General features: G+C 37.7%; 1 protein-coding gene across 3 annotated transcripts; it reads right to left on the bottom strand.

The window, feature by feature from the left end:
- Positions 1–224: 224 nt before the first annotated feature.
- ALG5 (ALG5 dolichyl-phosphate beta-glucosyltransferase) lies at positions 225–22,931 on the bottom strand. 3 transcript variants are annotated; one of them, XM_075490732.1, is made up of 10 exons: positions 22,750–22,931; positions 21,596–21,767; positions 20,267–20,313; positions 19,496–19,564; positions 18,146–18,238; positions 16,475–16,588; positions 15,079–15,138; positions 12,459–12,610; positions 2,693–2,778; positions 225–1,489 (listed from the first exon to the last, which is right to left on the bottom strand). In XM_075490732.1, the coding sequence occupies exons 1-10, from the start codon at positions 22,819–22,821 to the stop codon at positions 1,377–1,379; spliced, it is 978 nt and encodes a 325-aa protein (XP_075346847.1). In that variant the 5' UTR covers positions 22,822–22,931; the 3' UTR covers positions 225–1,376. The 3 variants fall into 3 exon arrangements, with proteins under 3 accessions (XP_075346847.1, XP_075346834.1, XP_075346840.1); XM_075490719.1 differs by lacking the exon at positions 22,750–22,931 and having other exon boundaries at positions 21,598–21,738; XM_075490725.1 differs by lacking the exons at positions 225–1,489; positions 2,693–2,778 and adding an exon at positions 8,897–10,155.
- Positions 22,932–22,934: the final 3 nt, after the last annotated feature.

Here is a 22,934-nt window from a genome sequence, read left to right as displayed (position 1 = left end):
AATTTTAGGAATCTGCTTTTGAGAACTGGTTGGCAACTTTAATTAATTATAGGCAGAGCTATCATTGTCCAGGTTTGGTCAGGGAAATTCACTTTACAAAAACTGAGAAGCTGGTATTTTATTCTAGCAATGGCAACGAGGAGTCATGTGATTGATTCTGCAGAAGTGAGAGAGATGTATGTGGAATAGGCAAGAGAATAAAGCCTGTGAAATCAAACTGAAGATACTTTTTGAGAATTTATTCCAACACTTCAATTTATAGAAAACTGAGGTAACCCTAACAGGAGCAAAACTCAACTCAATATTGCAGAAGAAATAAGAAAAATCACCAGTGAAATCATATGTGAAAGTACAACCATATACCATTCATTCTTTAAATCTGTGCAAATTTGTACATGTTTCCGAAAGAAAGATTGGCTTAGTTTGTTGGCAATCCACAACTGTTTTGAAAGCATTATTGAAACTTGTGTACTGTAACAGAGTATGACATTACTAAGACTCAAGACCCCTCCCTCCTCTCTGATCTCATTTGAAGCATGAGAACTTCAAATTGGCATTGCTAATGCACAGGCCTCCAGTGTACATTGGGTCTCATTTTTGTATGCTCTGAATTAGCTTTCCATACCCGTTTCACTACAGATCTGTAGATGCCAAGGACTCCTACATGCAGTATTAATTAGTACATATGAACAAAACATATTTATAAAAGACAACATTTTAAAAAGAAATGTACTTTCTCTTGGATCTTCTACAATCTGGAGATGATCTGCAGTTTGATCTCAGAAAACTATTTCAGCTTCAGAGAAAAACATTTGGAATGTCAAGAAACTACTGAAAGTTCTTAGAACAGCCTTATGAACATTACTGTTATAACTCAGTAAAACCCATTAATGTTTCCCATAACATTGAATCTAAACATGCATCAGCGTGAACCATGATTGGTAATTCCAAGTTGCAACATGGCCATATATTTCCAGATACTACAGAAACAAACGGTTGCGGTTATTCACAACACAATATTGCACAATGTAGAATGGAGTGCCTCTTTTCAATATGTATAAGGAAATTCCAAATGTATGATGAGACAAAAGCAGATATATTTATTTGAGTGAATTTATAAGACATGTTAAAGCTACTATTTAATAAAATAAAAACCTGATTACCAGATAAGAAAATCTTTTTGGAAACGCTTTCTCTTTTCAAAACATTGTACAAATTCCCTGCTGACAATCTTATAAAACATATACATGCTGCAAAAATGAAACATACAACAGGAGCAATGAAGAATTACCTCAGCTTTCATCACCACTTCACTTGATTGAAACTGTTCTCATGTTCCATTAAGTTTAATAATATATTTGGAAAATGTAAATAACCTAATTACATTTTCTTGTTTCAAGCTGCCAGGCACCAGTCATATATCGCAGTCGTATAAAAAGAAGATCCCTGCCCATCTGCAGCCAGCTCCAAAAGGGAACTAACTTAGAACCTATGATTAATGAAGAAGAAAATCAGAAGGACGTTGTTAGAAAAAACGAGCATTGGCAAGACACACATTTAAGTAGTCATGAACGTCTGCATTCTCAGCACATTCAGCCCCACAACCTAGACCTTAACATTAGTAAAAATTTATGTTGCAAAAGTTATTGCTTTACAGTAATTTCCATACCTTTCCATACATTATACTATAGGTGGGAGATTGTAGTTTAAAAGCAGCACAGTAATTCCACGTATGTCACAAGATGCATAGTCTTCTCTGCTACAAGGCTTGTTCAAGTAAATAGGAACCTTAACACCAATAATTAAGAAAATGATTTCTTAGAAACTTTGGAGAAGAGGACCACCGCATTGTCTTACAGCAATAATATGAACGTGCCAATCTTTGGGCAAGGTAAGGAACCCACACTATGAAACCAAGCCCTCTTCCACCTCTGCTAACATTTGTGTTAGGTGCAATATACATGTGGAACTGCACTGCAAGAAAACATTTCTTTTCTAGTAAAGCTGGCTTAGGATGTTCTCTACTTGCACCCTTCATCACCACTGCAGTTCATTATACTTTCTGTTGTTCAGGGGTTGTGTTGAGGAGAAGAGATTCAGATTAAAAAAATAAAAAAACATGAAAGGGAAAAAAAGAAGGAACTGCATTTGATGGGAGGGAGGGAGTGAGCAGAAGCAAGCAGTACCTCTTAAGCTGGCTTTGCTATGAAGAAATATTTATGGAGCTATACTTTCCAGTAACCCAGTAACAGAGACCTCCCTACGCATCTGAAAGAACAACACATCTTAAGAGAGGGTGCCCTACAGGAGGCTTTAATAGGTGGACTGAGAATTTTGGAGTTGAATCAATGCACAACGTTGGTCAGACTTCCTGCACAGTGTTTTACAACTGCAATATTTTTATTAACATATTACAGCAAGAGGATGTGCCAAAGTAGTGCTTTGTCCTAGCAGTATAACTACCTACGTTTGCCTCCAGTGGGAGTGAAGAGTTTCTCCCCCTTGCTACCCCTTCACCTACTCTTCCTGTACCATGCCATGGCAGAAGGCTGGCAAGGACATGAAATTCAAAATTTGTATGGAAAGAAGGCTGTGCGTTATCAAAACTGGGTAAAATATGGGAAGACCCTCGGATATTTTATTCTGGATTGACACATAAGGAATCTTACAAGAATATAAACAATTTCCCTACCTTCAATTTCAGTCCAGTTGACAGCAACTTCTGCTATAGGTATTCTCAAGCGCTGAGCTATATAAAGAAGTTCCACATCAAATGCCCTGAAGAAGAACAGGAAATAGCAAATACAGTCACACTTATTTCCAGAAGAAAGATGGTGACACTGTTACTTAAATTCCTAGCCTGATTTAAGGAGGTTGGTGTTCAGTTATGAAGTTGATACCAATGCTCTACAGGTCAGAGGCACATGAAAGGGAAATTAATTTCCCTGACTGAACAGCTCAGAACATAACCAATATACAGACAACAATACTTCACTGCACCCTGTTTTTGAAGGTATAAGTCACGCTGTGTTGAGACCACTGCTCACTCTTCTTTCTCCCACAATAATGATTTAAACATTTTTAAAGACCAGTCAAACGTGCAGTGTCAATCTACATCTCTAGTAGTTTCATCAAAGGGGACAACTACCTGCTGTGGCTTTACGCTGATCTGATGGTTTCTCCCTGTACTTTCTAAGTCAAGAATAAAGGCAGCAGCACAGAAGTGAGAAATTATTTATGTTACTGTGCATAACAGAACCTGAAGAAGAGTGATACTTTACCCAGTGACCATTTTATGTACAACACAAAAACCCTCTTGAGAGACCTGTCTTTTTTGCTGGCACAACTGTTTGCAGGTTGTGCAGCAAAATGAATTGGGGAAGTGATCCTACTCTAAGTCAGCTGCCCCTCCCTGCCCAGTCTGTCCAAAATACGCTTTAATTCTCTCAGTTCTCTGCACAGAAAATCGTTTGTGTGTTTCATTCTTGCAACTGCATGCTCAAGTGGGCCTTCTGGATCTGAGACACTGAGGTTTTTGATATTAGAAAAGTGTTTTGGCAACTACAGCTTGTAATGCTCATGCAGAAATCAGCATATGAAACTACCAATAGCTACTATTGACAAGGGTGAATGCAAATCACAATTATGAAGATTCTGGTGATTTTGGTTAAATTTCTTAGATTTACTGATTGCTGGGTCTTTTGTTTTCCCTCTTTGTAGTCTTCAAATGCCAGTAGGGGTGTTCTTGTTCCTTAAATGAGTTCTAGTAATTGGAATTTAAGCTAAACAGCCTCTCCCCCCCAGTAAAAAGCTTTTTAAAAATACTAGTCTGTATTGGAAAAAAAAGTCAACGGCCATCCACATCTGATTTCTACTAGATTCAATACATATTCAAACACAGAGTTTTTTTCCCAGGGAACCATACCTTGAGGGTTAAGAAACTGGAAACATTTTAGCCAAGCTGTTGGTAAGGTTTCCAGTTTGAGTCAGTGGAACAGATGTTCCAAACCAGCTTATACAGGTTTTGAAAATGCAGCTGTGAGGCAGCCACATACAATTCAATACTAGTCCACATTTTCTCTCAATAACTTCATAAATTTAGAATCTCCTTAAATTCTCATTGCTAAGTCCAAGACAATTTTCTTTTGAAATGAAAAAATATATTTTGCCACTGGAGAAAATGTATGCAATAAAAAAAATAACATTATTCGTTCATGCTTCAAGGGTTGCTTGAATTGAAGTCATTGGTAATCCCATTTAACACTACAGAAAGGGTAGAAAGGGAAAGACAAGTGATCGAGAGCAGGCAAAAAGACAGGTTGCTAGCCAAGTTCAATATTATTTCCTTCTACTTCAAGCCATCCTCTCCTTTTAAGCAGTGCAGTGCATTTCTGCAAAACTATTAATGAATGCAACAACAGAAGTCCACTTTGAAATGTGCGCTTAGGTATGACACGTGTATGTAGGTTCCCATTGAAGCACAGACCACAGCACGCTGGCTTCTGGTGAAATCATTACCAAACATGCATCAACCTGAACTCGCACTGTACGTGTATGTTACAGGAGAGCTACTGATAGCACTCTGGACAGCATTAAAACATGCAAAGGCAGTATAAACAGAGGTTATCTACAGAGACTACAGTTATTGTGTACAGAGAATTTAGAACCACTTTGTAAATCTGATTTTGATTAGGACACAGGCCTCTTAATTGTCACAAAAAAAGTTACAGGAATAAATGTTTTTTTTTTACCTCAGTGAACTGAATCTGCTCCAAGCAGCCTTGCCATTTCACTGTTTTCTTTAAATGAGGGTTGAATATTATTTTATTAATTATGCCATGGTCTCTTCTACTGAAGTTGTATTATTTATTTTTTTGCTGACATGTTACATTTGTAAGCCAAAAACCCCATGTATTCACCTTTGAATGTTTATGAGTCATGTATATTAAGACTAAATATAATTTTGTAATGCTTACTACTTAACAAACTAAAAATCTTAAGAGACACAGAATAATTGTCTGATGAATTATACTGTATGAGCTGCTCTAAAAATATTACTACATAAAGTATTAGCCTAGTGAACTAATAGTTATTTCCAACAATTCCTATGGACAACTGATTACTGGAATGTCAGCATATACATCACAGTACAACAACATTAAATAGTCTGCTGAACTACAGCACTCAAAGTAAAAGATTAAAAGCACAGGAATTAATCAGGTTGAACACTAATATTACTACCTGTGGTTGCCATTTGTGTAACAGTGAACACATCCTGAAATAAAAAAAAACTCTATTCAAAGCTGAAAGGAGAATGACTTCCCATAGTATACCTTTTTTCTTCTCCTGTTCCTCACCACCTTTCAGTACGCCTCATATGCATACTAGAATAATGAAATGGGGAATACAGATTGCAGTGTATTCAATACACTGATAGTATTACATCCATGCTGCAGATCACCTGATTCAGATGGTACAGAAGAACGATACAGAAGTTTCCATAGTCAGGATTTAAGTGTGGGTATGTTAGCTGGGGCCTACCCTTGAGGAGATCAAAGCAACACCAGTGGGCGAGTTGGTGAGTGCTATAAGGGTGTTTTGACATGAAGCCATTTGTGACTAGTTAACATGTGAAATTCCCCACTCTTAGAAATAACAGGGAATTATTCACACCATGTACTTCACCGGATCCTGCTGCAGAGGGTGAAAGTAGGTGCCTCTGGGGAGGGGGGACACAGCTCAGAATACCTAAGTTTGGCTCCAGCCTGAACGAATTCAGGCTCCAATCTAAGCACCCAAAGTTAGACACCCAAAAATATATGGTGCAACAACTTCACCATCTATTTCTAATAGTGGCTCCATTATGTGTTAATTAACACAAACACGAAGTATAAAATACAGAAAGAGGAAAACTTCTCCATGTGGTTGTGTTTACGCTAAGGAGTACTTCTGGTTAAGTTACAATTTAAGACGATGCTGGCTAAAATTCAGTTGAACACCAAGTTGGTAGGTGTTTAATTGAATTCAACCCTTTTAAACTGAACCCTTAAAATGCTTCAGCTTATAAAATATCTATCCTGAAAAATTATTCTGTATTTTAAAATAGCACTAGGACTCTTATTTTTTTGCTGGTCCAATATTAAGTGTTTCAAATACCAAAATTAGGCCTTCAGTTACACTGTTTTAACTGAAATTTAGGACTTTTCTACACCCAAGATACGTTGTTCCAGCAAACTCTTAATGGGCAGAGAAAACTTTCAATGGTCAAAGGGTTCTAAGAATGAAATAGGATGTCAAGAGGGTTAGATTGTCAGTACTGCTCTAGCTGTACTGGGGCTTTTGAAAGTCCATACATCTGCCAGGAGCAGGATTTTTTACAAGACAAAACAGACACAGTTATAACAGCAAAATATTTTTCCATTGATTAGACATTAATAAACAATTCTACTTGTCATGCACAAAACCAGGAAAAACCAATTCATTCCACTGCTCATGTTGGTCTACAATGCCAAAGAAGTGGAAAAAAAATCCCTGTAGCAACACAAATTCTTGTTTTTCTGTAATTTTTATCTAGAGACTCACATTTAGAGATTAGTGATAAACTGGAGAAACAAACATTAATTTTTTTTATACTGAGCTTTCGAGTTTTAAATGTGAAACAGCATGGCTTGTTCAGTGCACAAGGCAATTTTTATAGACAAAAGTAATAGCAACAATTTGATCTAATCAGTGATCTGCTGACTTGTGCAATATTGTTATAAATTGCCACTTCACAAAAGTATGTCAATCAAACCAGGACTAGAACTATGTTTTGAATTTCCCCTCATTTTATCAATATTCCAGGTAGGACAGTATCCGCTGCTATGTTTAGTTCTCGTAGATAAGGAAAGACATTTTCTGGCTGGAAGAAAATTTATGATTTTTTTTTTGTAGTCAGAAGAAATCAATGACCAAATTTAGGATAGGAAAATTCCGCCACTGAGACCATTTAATTTTCCAGTTTTCCTCCTGTGCATTAAAATTTAACATAACCAGTCACATTTCTCAGGTCAAGACTGTAGATGCAGAACTAGAGCTTTTTTTGGAGCCTGAAAGTGAGTAATTCCAACTGTCTCTATTATGTTTTTAAAATATTTCTTTTAATTTTCTTTTAAGTTTTAATTTAAAAAATGTGCTTCATCCATTTCTGAAAAATAGATTAGTGGTGTAATCAGATTCAGAACCTAAAACGCAAAGCATATGCTCTCTGTTCAAAAGGTTGCTCTCATTTCAAACTAATGTCAAAACTTTGCTATTTAAAAAGTAAATTTCAAGAATGTTTGGTTTGTACTTGTATATACACAGCCAGCTCTCCAAAGGACAGTCAAACAAAAAAGTCAACGAGAACACTCACAAAAAAAAGCCAGTTTAGGATGTAAGCATTATTTCTTAGTATCAAATATACAAACAGTTTCCAGTATCTATTAATTTTCAAATGCTTTCTAAACTTTAGGCTTAGCTTAACAAAATATTCTAGGAAATATCTTGGTCTCTCTTTAAAAAGTATTACATGATCCTTATCACCATAATGATAAAACAGTATTTTTCCTTGTATATTTCAGTTTGCTTTTAAGATTTCATAAGTATAAGCATCTATAAATCAAATTCAGCACAGCAAGAAGAAAACTGTGGTCTGTCTTCTAGTATTTTTAACATTAAAGAGGTGATATTCAATTCAATGTCCATTGGAATAGAAAGAGTGTGAAGAAAGCAGAAAAAAGTCAAGGTCTAAGCAATTAGTTTTGCATTCTTAATGCAGCTGATACTGGGTTATTTTCTAATGATTAAACTAATATTGAAACTGTCTAAGATGCACATGAGATCATATAAAGGAAGATCTTGATGTTCTCCCTTTCTTTTTCATATGAAAGGTGAATACGGAAATGCAAGACTCCATTTTATTGGTAGTGCTGGTGAAACACTGAAAACACCATATGCACTTATTTTTGGTGTCTCTGATGGCTATTTAAGTACGGAAACTTTGAAATCTTTCAGCCTGTCCAACCTAGCAGCAGGATAGCTATGCTGTTTATACTGACATATCTATTACCAGAGTGTAAGATGTTCAGCTTCCAAAAAGGAGACTGTGCTCCTAACACTTGCTCTTGGACTGAGGTATGTTATCAGTCTGCTGAGACACATAGAAATAAAACCTGTATTACTTCTTGAGTATGTATTGCTCTGCCTTTTGGAGCAGTATTGACAATATCCAGCACTTCAGGGCAGTCTCCTACTGCCCAGTGCTAAGTCAGCACTGGTGCTCTCTTGTATGCAAAGGCACTACTGGATTTCTTTATCAGAAGGGAAGAATTCCCTGGGCTTTTTGTCTACAGAAACAACTGGCACTGCCTATACAGCCCAGAAACTGAGCTGCCTTTGATACCAAATTGCTTCAGTACTTTTTCTTCTAACTCACTACTTTCAGGATTTACTGAATAGTTTATCCTTTTGATGCAGTTGAGGCACCAGCAACCTGACACGTTTTTTCCTACATATTACTATGCTATGAGTCAAATTTACCCTGCTGAACTTCAGTCACGTACAGTAGAGATAACTCCTCCTGCACAAACTGTCCAGTCCCTTTATAGTCGAGGGCAGGAAACAGGCATTTGTTGGCTGCACTTCATCTAGCATATTTTAGGGGCCTATATTAGGATGAAATGAATTATACTCTAAAATTGTCCCTTCTGTTGGTCTAAGAAGGGAGGCTAGATGACAAGGAGATGCACTCTAGGTGCGATGAAGCAAATCCTGTCCATTGTGTGTGTGTATTTATACGCTAACCAAGCAGTAAGCTTTAACAGTTCAGGGCAGGAATCATTACGTAGCCAGTTTTATAGTCATTTTATATTAACATCATGAGTAAATATGTTATTTATTAATGTTTAGTCTAAACATTTATTATGTCCTCACATAAGAATTCACTTAACACTGTAGTACATCAAAAAATCTGAGACTGACAAAACTTGAGCAGACAGGACAGACGAGGCTTCTGCAGAATCCGAATCTTGTTCATTCTCTTCAACAGCTCCCCACACATTCTGGTTCAGCAGCAGGGGAGCCCTCGACAGACTCAATGACTAGGGTGCTGGCTCTCAGACAGCTTTTATCCTATTAAATGCTGCTTGTTTGTTGAATATTCCCCAGCACTCTCCTCCATTATTACCAGAATATCTGAGCACTGACCACACTGAACTGAATTCTTCTTTTAATACCTAACCAGAGCTGCACTTCACTAATGGGATTTTAAGATTCAAAAGAATCAAATAATTTCTTCAGATGTCAAATAGCCCCAATGCAGTGATGCAGAGGTGGTAATAAACCCAGATTTCAGAGCCTTTTGTCCAGTATCAAGATAGTGGTTTCTCTGCCACCCCCTGCTGATGGTCTCAGTATGAATAAGTTGTTCTGTGAGTCAGTTAGGGCCTCACCGTTGTTCCAAGTCAGCAGAAATATAATACTGACTACTATTTCTTCCTCTTACATCTTCATTCTCATGACATGTACAAAACCTCCATGGCACAATGTCTAACCAGTTTTTATTTTCCTTTTTACACACATGCTATGCAATGGAAAGATATCAGGGGCTAGTTTTGTTTAAATAAGAACTTTCCATTATTGGGCTATTTCAGATTCTTACATTACCACATACAAAGCAATCCAATATGTGGTTCTATGGGATGAATGTTTGATGTCCCTGTATCATTTCCTACTGCAATTATCCCAACTGTCTGTACACCACAGACATTTCACTTACAACTACCGTCTCCTTTAATATACCCACTTCTCCCACATGCCCATCTCCCAGTTTTCTTTCCAGATCTTATGAATATTAACTGGGAAAGGGACAGTACTCTGTTTTGTGCACTGAAACCTTAGCTTCCAGTTACAAATGCTGAATGGCTATCTATGAAGCTGTTGATAAGCAACTTTTGAGTCCATACTGTAGTTTTTTCTTCAGCAGTGGCAATAATCTGAGTTTCTCTCCTCTACTAGGGTTTCAGTTGCCACAAAACTTGCCAAAGCTTTCCATCTTGAGATCTCTACTCTTCTGTCAGATTTCATTGAAACTAGCCAGTAAGTATGAAAATAAAGGCCGGGAAGTACAGGGATGGCCTGAAGGACAGATGAGGATAAAAGCAGACAATATATTGCCTGTTTTGGCAGAAAATTAAACAAAATAAAACCCCTCTATTGTTGTTTTAGGCAAAGTTGTGACTTGGAAGTATCTGAAGAGCTGCTTATTGGAATAATTTGAATTATTCTTTTTTTGACTAACAAAACAAACATTCTTCATCACTAACCAGTAAATTTCACACAAATAGGAAAACACTTCAGGGATTAGTTTATGGATTACTGTAAATAAAAGAGCAAGACTACAAGGCTAATTTTATAGCAGCACATATAAGCACAATGAATTAACATACCAAGACCTGAAGATCCGGTGTCTTCCACACCAGCAATATAATTATTATAAAATAAGTTAGCAATATCCCTTTTTCACTGCCTCTATTCCTGGATAGTGGGGTACAGATGACAGTGCACAGCACAATTATTTTTACTCTTTCGTTCCTTTGTTGCTAGAGAATCTGAGTAGCAGGAGAAAGCTTGTTAAGATTTTTTTTAATAAAAAACTGAACACTCCACATAATATGTCCACCCAATAAGTACAATTGTATTAAAAATCTTCTGTTTACAACAGAATAAGATTGAAGATTGCATTTTTACAGATTAAACTGATTATCTTCATTCATTTCTTTCAGTATGTCTTCTTGAAGCCCTTCATTTAGGGAATGAAGTTAAATAGGATAATTTTGAGATGTGCACTTCTGGGCTACGCATACACGTTTAACCATGTATTTAGAAAATTCCTGTATATGAAATTTACAGAACTTTATAGATCAAGTTTGGTTTTGGAGGTAGCAGCAGAAATCATGTTTCTGGTTCAGCTGTAGTTTTCATTAGGGCAATAAGCAAACCACTCAGCTAGGAAAGTGATTTTGCGAACGCTGACTGCTCACAATTCCAGATTCAATTGAACAGAAGCTCCACGTTCTGCGTCAGATTTGTGCACCCAAACACTACCTTTGCAACTCCATTCTGGAGGAGCAATATAGCTCAACTATCACTGCCAAAGCTCAACCTAAAACTAGATGTACTAGAATTGACTAGGACTGCAGGATTACACACATTTTCGTATGAGAACACTGTTCAGTAATCCTGTTCCCTGTCAGCAAGCAGTAGCCCGTGAGAGATTTTCTTGGATGAAGACAACAGTTTGAAAAGATTTGATTACACTTAATTAAGCCTGGGGACTGTCACCACCCTTTTCAGCAATAATTGTAGTGTAGGAAATTTACAGAAATTACAGTATTTGTGCAGAAAAAGTGTTTCAGTCCCATAGCAGCAGTCATGACTATCACTCTCATAAGGGAACTCTTCTAGCTAAATCATAATGAAAGAGAGCTCTAAAGTAATTCAAAGACTATGCATCATTTTCTACTGTCTTACATCAATAAGATCTATCAGTAGTTCTCTCACGAAATATTCTAGCAAGAAAATAAGCTAAGAGTAGGTATTTCCTTTCACTTTGCGACTTCAGCGATTACAAACATCACATACAGATTCTAGATAAAACGTTTTGGTTAAGCAGCACTGAATTGTGAGGCTGTAATGCATAAAAATAGACTGATAAAAACTTTGAATAGGACTAATAACTCTTAACTTTCCATATCATAATAAGAGCTTCTCTTCATTTTTTACTCTGCTTGCATGGCTCATATCTGTAAAAGGAGAGAGGACTCTCAGAAATAGGGAGTGTATTACAACACAATCAAAAATTGTTTGTTTGGGATTTCTTTTAGAGGTGAAGAGGGAAGAGAAGAATTCTTGGGATTTTCTTTTTGTTCGCTTCCCTAATCAATTACCAGTTGCTCTGACAAGGCAAGACCGAAATGTGCTACTTCTCAGTATTACATAACTCTTTCTATACCACATGCCAAAGTAAAATGGACTTGCAAGGAGGCAAGGAGTCAATTGTTGCCACTCAAAATCTCAGCAATGTAGTCTTAAAATCCTTCTTGCAGTTTATGCTGGATGCTCTCTTAAAATTAAAACTTAGTAAGCCCATCTGTTCCCCTTCTCCCTATCATCACGAGTAGAAAGAATAAAATTAAATACTCAACTATTTCCTAAAGTATATCTTACTAATAAAATAGAATTCCTAGTGAATAACAGGATATTTTTGCATAACAAGGAATCTAAATTGCCAAGCAAGTAGAACTATAATTGGTTAAACTGAGCAGCTAGGATTTATACACAGACATCACATGCTTCATAGTAGCTGCAATACTGAAATTACTTTGTCAAAACCATGTTCAATTAGAAAAAAAACAACAACAACAAAAGAAATAATTTACCAGCGTTCTATATGAAGAGTTGAGAAGGTCCGTGAGGCAGCTTCTCTGGTTAAAAGTTTAAATCCGCACTGCGTGTCCCTAATCTCTTTGACGCAGAGAAACCATACAAGGAAGTGGAACCCATACATAAGAAGAGTTCGAAAGTAAGAGCGCTGTGGACAGAAGGCAAGAAGTTAGACAGTTTCATTTCAGCGATGTGTGAAGTGTTTGAACAGGGCTGGCTTACAGGACAATAATCCTGTTTCATGATAGCTTTCAAAGTTTGTAAACTGTTTTTGTTTTGCACTGGAATAAAACCAGAACTTTTCAATTGTTACAGTGAAACAAAATTACAGCTGAAAAGGAAAGACTTGCCAGTCAAGCGTCAGGATGCTGGCCTAGGATATGAGAAGTCCAAGTTCTTTTTTCTGCTTTCCCTAATTCAGAGCAGCTTTTCATTCTGGATAATGCTTTATTAAGTGTAGCAGGAACCTTCAAGACAGCTCCTAAACAACTAGAACTCTGATCCACAAACAGCTTCTGAACTCACTGCCGGTCTTAAGCTCAATTTAGGTGATGTATCTAAGACTGCAAGCCAAATACCATGCAAAATCTTTAGAAGCCAACAATTTAACTGGTAAGCATCTCTGGGTGATAAGAAATACCTTTAAAGCTAATGATTTCAAACCTCACTTGAAATATTAGAAGATGCTCAGCTTATTATGTAATAGCCTTTGGCTTAAGGAAATTCAAATTAATAGCTTGTGCCTCTCAGAAAAGTGCTCTAGTCCTAGGTTAATGGTGGATCTGGTATGGATTCTTTGGCTCTTTTGGTGAAGGTGAACCCCTGTGTGACCAAGAACACAAAGCTACTAGTCCCAAAAAGGAAGCTCTAAGAGGCTGTATGACAGTCAGCCAGTGAAACTGTGCACTGACTTCACAAAGAGGAGTTCATCGGTTATGTTCATCACTCCCAGGACTTTTATGCATGTCATACTAGGGATTCATTAAAGTACATTAACAATTCTGGAGGCAGAAGAGAATTCTTAATGTTTTGAGACTGAACTTAACAGTGAAATTCTGGTCTTAATAATAAATCCCATATTGCTGCTTCTCACAGCTTCATTCTACTGTTTTAGATGCCACTAAGCCCAGAGAGAAATCCCAACTTCCCAAGGATCGTTCTGCAATTTTTTTATACCTATTGCACTACACAACAGTCTCTTCCCAATCCGGTAAAGGCAGTCTTTCCTTTCCAGTTTAGGGACAGCTGGGTGACGAAATGGGCTACATACTTCAAACAGAGCAGTACTACCTAACCAGTTGGTGATTCCTTTATCAAAAAGTCAGAAATATGGGGAGAAACAGGAAGCAAAGGACGGACACATCCTAGAAATTGTACTTTCACATTAAAAGATAAAGTCCTGTTCCAATTCCTCTCCTTCATGTAGCAAGACCTTCAAAGATGAACAGAAATATGAATGCGCTCAAGAAAGTTTATCTATGTTCAGTATCTGATCACGCAATGAAGCATTTTTTCTGGGCTCAAATTTATCAGCTACATGGCCTCCATGTAGTAGCAACATTTCCAGGATACACTGGCTGCACAGATAACAAATAACTGCAAACGGTATATTCTGTACTACAAGCATGCAAGTACCATGTCAAAGATTTATCCTAATTTCTGATAATGATGAAGGTTTTGGATTTGTTTTTTTTGTGAGGATGCTAACATACACACAGCAATATTTACAAGAATTCTTTCCAGTGAGCCACTCCAATAGTATCTGATAAACCAGGAGAAAACAATTAAAGATCTACCAGGGGCTGAACATTACCAGTGTAACTTTTTTTGAACTTTTGTAACTATTTTAGTTGTGTATATATTTTAGAATCATTTCAAGTATTAAACATCAGTATAAACAAAGCTTACTCTTGAGAACATTCAACATGATGAGCACATCCAATGATGCTGAAACAATTAGTCCAGCAATGCGTCTGTTGCAATACAAGTTCCATGCCTGTGCTTTGTCAACTACTGTCTGCCAAGACATCAGAAAACCAGATGCAAGATAAGACTGTGCGCTTATGCATCACTGTTTATTCCACAAGAGCCACACACAGAACAGTACTGTCTGTGTGTTCAAAACTCAAAAATTTTACTATGAGTAATACAGAAAAATTACAGTACTTTTCCACAAATTGAGATACTCTTCAAACAGTTTGCTGCTAATTATCCCTAACTCATTTTAAACAGGTTTCAAGATCTGCAGATCAAGCTCTTGCACTGGAAGGGAATAAATAAAAATGAACTCATCAGTTGCCTTCCACTCCAGTAACCAGTACTGGTTACTAGCTACCAATTCTGTCAGGGATTAGAAGCTCTGCTTGTAAGATGTTCTCAACTAGGAAAATTAAATCCATAAATTAGAACACCAACTGACACCAGTTCAAAGTGTCTGAAATCTAGAACACATCCTTTGCATATGATGGAGCACATGCTACACTTATGACAAGCTTTTCTTATTTTTTAGCTTTCATTCTTTTACAAATATTGATTACTTAGTTGTAAAATCTGTAGAGCAGAATCAAATAATGGAAGTATTTGAGTATTAGTACACAGCAGGAAATGGAAACAAACCTTTGCTATTGAGTCCTTCTCCAGATGAGCTCTAGAACCACAGGAAATAGCCATCTGGTTCTGCACAGGAATACAAATTAGAGAGTTATTACTTAAACTAACATTTTCTGAATCAGTGGAATCTTGTGCTGAGAACTGTATAACAAAAAACTTCAAAGCAGTATACTTTTCTGCTTCCTGTAGCTACGCTGTTTCTACTGCTAGATTCTGAGGCTAAAATCAGTCTTTTCTACAATTAACAGATCATCTAAAGTTTATTACATTTTGCATACTGTGCATACAAATTGCTGCAATTTATTAAGGTCTGGTTTAGCTTACATTGTTCCTCTGAGGTATGCATACAGTAAATGCGTTAAACAGCACAGATAAGCATTCAGCATTCCTAGGCACTTAATGTTATAATGTATGTTTTCCCTAAATATTGCACTGTGGAAGGGATAACAGAAGAAAGTACTTGTTGCACTGATGTACCTTTAAGCAAGTAAAATACCATGGTATCAGCCAAAAATATAATCTCAAATTAAATCAAAAGACGCGATCAAAACAAAAGGTTCAAAATTATTCTCATGCTACTACGTCTCACATGAAATCTCTCAAATCTACTATATTTGAGAGTGTGGGACTCATGCTGGAGAACTAGCAGCTGCTGCCGCCTTGGTAGCGCAGAGCATCAGGCAAACACCGCTGCACGGCAGCTCCCACACTTGTGGTCCTGCACTCGTAGACTGCAACCCTTCACGCAGGCACATCCGTCACAGCTCCCGCTGGAAGGCTGCACATCGCTTCTGGCACTTTGGGAAACTAGCTACAAGTACCTCACTGTTCTGCATTTAAGCACTAGGTTAATGAAAATAAACCTCAGTTCTTTCAAGTCAAGCACCCAACAGAGAATGACTATGCAGGGAGGAGCTCTTGTTCCACAGGTTTTTGAATTTTTATTTACAATAAAAGTTCTTCCAAATACTGTCATTAAACTAACAACTCTGAGAAAAGAGAACCTCTATAAAATAGGGTGAAATTAAGATGCATCCTTAAAGGTATGTAGGATGACATCAGATAAAAAGAAAATACAAAACGGGTAACAAAGAAAAAATCATTTTTTAACTGAGTAGGCAACACATGGTATTTATACAGAGTAGAACAACTTCAAAGGAAGAATGGTAAATAGAACATTATGTACTGCATTGAAATAGGCACAGTGAATGCAGAGGAGGTAAGAACTCTGTGGAACTTACCTTCTAACAGTCCATTCTTGCAGCTTCTAAGCATACACCTAGGTCTTCCAACTTACACCTAGATCTTCAACCAGATCTCAAAAAACTCAAGTTGAAGAGAATTATAAAAATCAATCTGTATACAAGTGTATTAAACTAAAATAATCGGAATTTATACTTACAGGCCATGGCTGAAGATTTTTTAGACCTTCTTCTACTTTTTCAATATCTGCAAATTTTGTAGCTCCATCTGCATCAGCCATAAGAATTTTTTTCCCCCGAGAACTAAAGACACCCTGCAATCAAAATAGTCAATAAAAATCAACACCTTTGAAATCAGTATTTGTTTTAAACTAGCTGCAAGACACTCCAAAACCCTAATGTAGTAACTAGAACAGTGGTATCTCAAAGATTCAACACAATAGGTGAGTCTTAATATTCTGCTACTAACAACAATTTATCAATTTATATTGTAGTAACATCTAGGGACTTCACACACTGAGTAGTGTCCCACAGTGACAGACAACGCATGAACACAAAAGGTTAACAATCCTCCAGAGAAGCTTGCAAACTAAAAGCTTTACAAACCAAAATCCCGAGAGACAACAAGTTGCTACAGTCAGCTATACAGCGAAGCACAAAGAAGCAGTGATTAGCAGCTGCCACTGCACTGGAAAGCTTTTCTTTGTCATTTGAGCTATGGAAAGGAGGATGCAGTGCTATTTTTTCCTAACACTGTTTCAAGAGAACTCAAGAGGTAATCTTAAATTAGTTTTGAGAAGTCAGTCTTAAGTCACAGTTATCACTGCAAAACATTTGTGATGCACGACTCGCAGCTTGTTTTGCCATATTCTTGGTCAGATATCTGACAATTTTTGAAGGGGTCTAGACAGGAAAACAATTAGCTGTGGGTTTGCCAGAAGTACTGAAGTAACCAAGGGAATTTGGGAATACCTGTCAAGGAAGTAGTACTAAATACATCCACTCTACACTCTGCAGTGCAAAAATATATCACACAAAGAATCGTTCTCCTTCTCTTGGAATAACTTCAAAATTATGTCCCTTACAAAAGCTCCATATGTTCTAATTTAACGTTCTCTCCATTTGCTATAGTTACTCATGTTTCATTAAAAAAAATAAATTGACATATTAAAGATAGAGCTTAAAATACAGATAAAGACAGTCACTGATAACCCATAAACGATACCACCCTTTTTCATAAAAGTAAGGTTTATGAAAAAATGTTCTTTCTAAATGTGTAACAGCTATTTTATTTTTAGAACATGATGACTTTGTGATAATAGCTATGTGAAAATTAGTATGTGAAAGCATAAATTGTGCTGGTTCTACTATCGAGTGTGGGTGATAGCAGTGGACTTCAGTAAACACAAACTTTGCTGGATGAGAGTGTTTGTTCATTAGCCATTTTTAAAACCACAACTATGACCTGGAAAGCAATGTTTGCAAACTTAGCTGTATTTTCTCTACAAAAGCTTCACTTTAATCTGTAAAGGGTTTTTTTTGCTTGTTTGGTTGTTTTTAAACGCAAGCCTATTTCTAAGTGGAACTAACAGGAACATGAAATTCAAATCTAACTTTTTTTTTTCTTTTGAATTCTCATATAAAAAAATTATTTGTTATTGATCTTCCTGGCAAGAAAATACTGTTTCCAAGATCTAAAATAAACTTATTTTGAAAAGAGTTTTTGCCTTAATTTATAGAACCTGTATTCAGTTTTCTGATAATCGTGTTGTTAATGTATTGAATTCAAAATGTCAATCAGCACAGCTCTATCTTCTGCATATTTGGGCACAGGTAGTTCAGACAGAGAAGGAGATGAAAGTATCAATTACCATCCTGACTGCTCCTCCTTTCCCTCGATTTTTTACCAAAGAAAGCACTCGCACTTTGTCGCTTCCATATTTCTTGCAGTACTTCATTGCAACCTGATAGACACACAAAAAACCAGCATAAAACAAAAACAGGAATCAAGGTAGAAGTTTACATTTGCTCACCCTTTTTTTAAAAAAATTTAATAGCACAGAGCTACAACCACTTCAGTCGGCACAAATACATTGCCAGTGTTTGCTGGAGTCTGTTTGGGAAAATAAAAACCAGTTCACAGTCAACACAAGAAGACTGAAGAAGCTAGTAATGTTCAATAAGAACAGGATATTCCCCCGAGCAATTCTAAACCCCATTCACCCAAGTCCAAAAAACTCAATACTAATATAATTTATGTCATACTATTACAGACCTTTTATACCAACACCAATACTTAATCAAAGAAAAAATAATTTTCTACTACTGCTACCTATTTCTCACTTGTCTTGCTGCTATCTGTGGGTTTAAACAAAAATTCACAGTGATCTAAAATCCCATTCACACTGCAGGGATATGCACATTTTGTTCCATGTTGTAGGGAAGAGAAAGCATGAGTTTTTGCCCCTAATTTTTTTCTAAAGTTTGTGTCAAGTCCTTGTAAGTCCAGAGGTACACGGCCATAGTGTGCTCAGTTAGAAATTGTGCTAGAAGGAATGCAAAGCAGTCAAAAAATATATACAAACAATCATTCTTGGACAAGCTTAAGGGAAGTAAATGAAAAAGCAGCATTCATTTTAGTAGCTAACTCAAACATCTTCCAAACAGTAGTAAAAAACCCCTCAAGTTGGCCAGCCTTCCTTTCCAGTAACATACATCAAAGTCAAAGCAGAAGAATGCAGAACTATTTTCAAAATACTACTACTAGCATGGGGATTTTTAAATGAACAATGCCATGAAGGGTGTGGGAAAGAGATATACAATGTCAGCTGTTCTGTCAATCGCAGTATAAATCAGCTATTTTAAAAGGCTTTTTAGCTTCTTCAAGTTCATATTCACATCATTATGCACATGTAGAATATTTTGTAAGAAATTTCTTGAAGTTAAGATTAGAATTTTTAGAATATCAGCTGCAGGAAAATGCCTGTCACAGCTACCAATCAAGAATACCAGTATTTGCAAAAGAATTATATGTGTATGCATGTGTGTATGTGACATCCACAACACATACAGGACAATGACAAAAAGTATTCAGAAACATGACTTTTAATTGTCCGCTACTTCAAGTACCAAAATATAAATGCAAAACATTGTTGTATTCCACAAATGCAGTACAAAAATCCATACCTCTGATTACTTGGTAAGACACTTCTTTTTCTTACCTTTGTAGTTTGATCTTTACTACCATCATCAACCACTATTACTTCATAAGTGAATGAAGGATCTTGTTTCTTGAAAATAAAAACAGAAATAATGCATTTCATCCAATTTCTTAAGTAGGTAGTAGGTCTTCTAAACATCAGCATTCTTTTCTCCCTAGCAGTTTTTAACTCATTCATGGTTGCCAACAGACACCAGTATGACGTACTAGATTTGTTAAGATGGCATAATTAAAGAATTTTGCCATATTTGATGTGTGTTCCATTACATTGGCTTGTCATAGTTTTCCTCAGCTACCATCTAGAACTAAAAAATCAATTTAGTTGTATCAATTTAGTTGTAAAAGATGAAAGCTCAGAAGAACATCACTGTTAAGAAAACCTAAACAAAACAAAACCCACAAACCTTCACAATGGGCTTCTTACCCAGAGAACAAATCCTAATGAAGAATAGATGCTTAAGAAACTTGTTGGAACAAACCAGGATTAAGTTTAGAAGGCTCAATGTATGGTTAATCCTTAATCTCTGTCTTGGAGAGATATCATGCATACAAAGAGTTTTCATCATACAGTAGTAAATTAAATTTTTACTTAATTTAAAAATACCTTCCAGCATTCAATCTAAAAATAACTGACAAGAGACAGAAGTGTTACTTCTAAGTGGCTAAGTAATACTGTTTTAATGTACACCAAAATAACAAAGTGAATAGATCACTGACTTATTATACATAATACATAGAAAAATAATGAATTTTGAATGCAAAATGAAAATACCTGTCTTTTTTCTAGATAATCCAAAGCTTCATCCATCATAAGAGGTACTAGAGAAAAGGTGGAGGTCAGGTTAGTAGATTGTAACAGGCAAAGCACCAAAAAGCACCTGCACAAGCAAGCTGAAAACAACCACAAAGCAAAGCTGAGCAAATTGCCTCTTTCATACAACACTACCTTCAGTAAACAAGCTTAGCACCTGCAACTCTAAGTCCTGTCCTTTCTGAATGCAAAAAGAACACTGAAGAAAATCACATATGTGAGACAGGATAAAAACATTTCTTCTGAAGATAAGAACCAACTTTCCATTTTGAAATACGCAATTTGCTACACAATATTAAAGGAAAAAAAATAATCATTCTCCATGACTGACCCTGCAAACCAGCACTGACTTTATCTATTTAAGAAAGCTGACAGAGAAGGCAACAAGAGAAATTCCTAACACTGGTCAGTAACATGCCTTCTTTTACTAAGGCTGCTGGCCGTGATGCTTCAGCCAACAAACAGGCACTCCTTTTGCAGCTGATTTATCTGCAGGTTAGAAAGACATTCAATGTTATGGTTGTCTTTGCAGTATATGTTCATTCCTGAGCACACCTCAGGTGATTATTCTATCTCCAAAGAGATGGACAACTAAACAAAAATCATATGAAGCATATTAATACCCTGCTTACTGAAAACAGGTGGATGAGAACCAGGACTGAGGAATGCACTGGACTTGAGAAAGGGCAAGGCCTACCTTGTGTCCAGATACACTGTATTTGTCAACATCTCTCTTAATGGAATCCCAAACAGCTCAGTATTTTCCCTCACCAAGAAAAGGAATGACAACGTGTGCTACCACGTCAACCCCAAGTACAGCTTTAGAGCTTGATTATTTCTACTGCATCTGAAAGCCTTCCCTTTTTAGTATCAGGTACTCATATATATGGCCAAGTCAAACAGAAACCCATGAGATCATCCTTTTTTCTGCTTGTCTGAAGCTGCTGCTGTTGTTTAGAGAGTGCGATGCTCTCAAATCAATTTTAAGTCTTTTTCTATTTCTTGCCTTAAAGCATTTACAGGGTCAATGAGCAGCCATTCTGCTGGACTTCATTAAAATAAAGAGGATTCTTACAAGTGCCCGATGCTATTTTTAGCAGCAGAAATCAAGTTACACAGTGTCTTAATTTTGAAATTCAATGTACTTGGACTGTTTTCTGGAAACTGTGTCCAAAATCAGATCCGTAATCTGGTCTGCCAGAATCTACTGCTAACATAAACTGACCTCTGCATTATTAGAGTAACAACAGATAGATTTTCTTCTTTTTCTCAAAGCAAGAAAAATCTTACACCGATCTTCCTCATTGTATGAAGGCACAACAACAGAGAGTTCCCTTGTAGGGGGATCATGTATACTTGGTACAGATTTTTTCCTGCCTTCAGCATTTACAAAGAATTTCTCTTCTTCATGTCGGTGAAAGGTTGGCATTTTTCTGGCAGTTACATGAGCAATCATACAAATCTGTCATGAGAAAGAAAAAGAAAAGAAATGAGAAAACTAGTTGAGCGTTTTATTAAAGGTTTACTAGCTGTTGAATGTGCTACAAGGGACAACCAACTATATTTCAGTAATGAGGTGGGTCAACGGTGCAGTACTTCATCCACTGACCAAATCACACAGGACCAAAACCTTCCCATGCCACTTGATTACTCCATTTCACCTACTCTGACCACTGTCGGCATCATTGGCTTGTTGCTGCTTTCAACTGCAAAGCACGTAGAAGCCTCCAAACTTGTGGTCCAAGCCCCAGCGCCCCTTCCCCAAATAATCTCTACCACACAAGCTGCTGCTGCCTCTGATCCTGCACAGAGCCACTGAAACCAATGGCACTACTCACGACCAGTCAGCCATATGTGCTTGCAAAACTGAGGCTCTAATCATTTCTATGCATGGGTAAAATAAATCTGTAAAACTTGGCTTTTGGAGTACTTTTACGGGATCACCATATACGTGGTACTGTTGATGGGCAGCAGAATTTCACTTTCCAGGTGTCGAACTTCTCAAACTTGCATGGTATTTCAGTCACTCAGAAACACACAGGACTCCCAAGCGGTTACCGTGAAAGCGCGTTACCAGGATATTTTACAAAACATACTATACGGATGAAATGCTCCATTTTCACCTCATTTGCAAGGCGTTTCACCCCACGCCTTGCAAAAACACATTCTCCGCATAAAACCATGCACAAGCACAGCCCCAGCAGCTGCTGCAGAAACGGAGCCATGTGCGACCAGCGCTGCCGGCCAGCCCGGGCCAGCCTTGCCGCCTCCGCGGCCAGGTCCCAGGGCCCGCTGCAGGCCGCCAAACCCCCCTCGGCAGGCCCAGGGCCGGGCAGCGCGCCTGCCCCACACAGCGGGGTCGGGGACGGGGACAGGGCGGCCCCACGTACCGCCCCCACCCTGGAGGCCCTCCGGGCCCGCGGTGACCGCGGCGCGGCTCTCACCAGGACAAGGAGGAGGGCGGCCAGGGCTGCCAGCACCGCCACGGCTTCGGGCAGGGGCAGCGGGAGCGCCATAGCCCGCGGCCGGCGGAGGACAGCGGCGCGGGGCGGGCGGCGCCCTATCGCGCAGCGACAGCGACGCGGAAGCGAGCGCCTCAGCGCCCGCCGCCAAGAGGGGCCGCTCCGCC

The sequence above is a fragment of the Mycteria americana genome, chromosome 1 (genome assembly GCF_035582795.1).
Source record: "Mycteria americana isolate JAX WOST 10 ecotype Jacksonville Zoo and Gardens chromosome 1, USCA_MyAme_1.0, whole genome shotgun sequence".
In the NCBI taxonomy this organism is placed as follows: Eukaryota; Metazoa; Chordata; class Aves; order Ciconiiformes; family Ciconiidae; genus Mycteria; species Mycteria americana.
Note: the sequence above shows the minus strand (reverse complement) of the source record. Positions and strands in the feature narration are given on the sequence as shown.

Coding starts and splice junctions, on each gene's coding strand:
- ALG5 (XM_075490732.1), bottom strand. CDS start 22,821: ATGGCGCTCCCGCTGCCCCTGCCCGAAGCCGTGGCGGTGCTGGCAGCC. Junction 18,239..19,495: donor GTAAAGATCAAACTACAAAG/GTAAGAAAAAGA, acceptor TGTGTCTATCAG/GTTGCAATGAAGTACTGCAA. Junction 12,611..15,078: donor AGAAGGACTCAATAGCAAAG/GTTTGTTTCCAT, acceptor TTCTGTCCACAG/CGCTCTTACTTTCGAACTCT.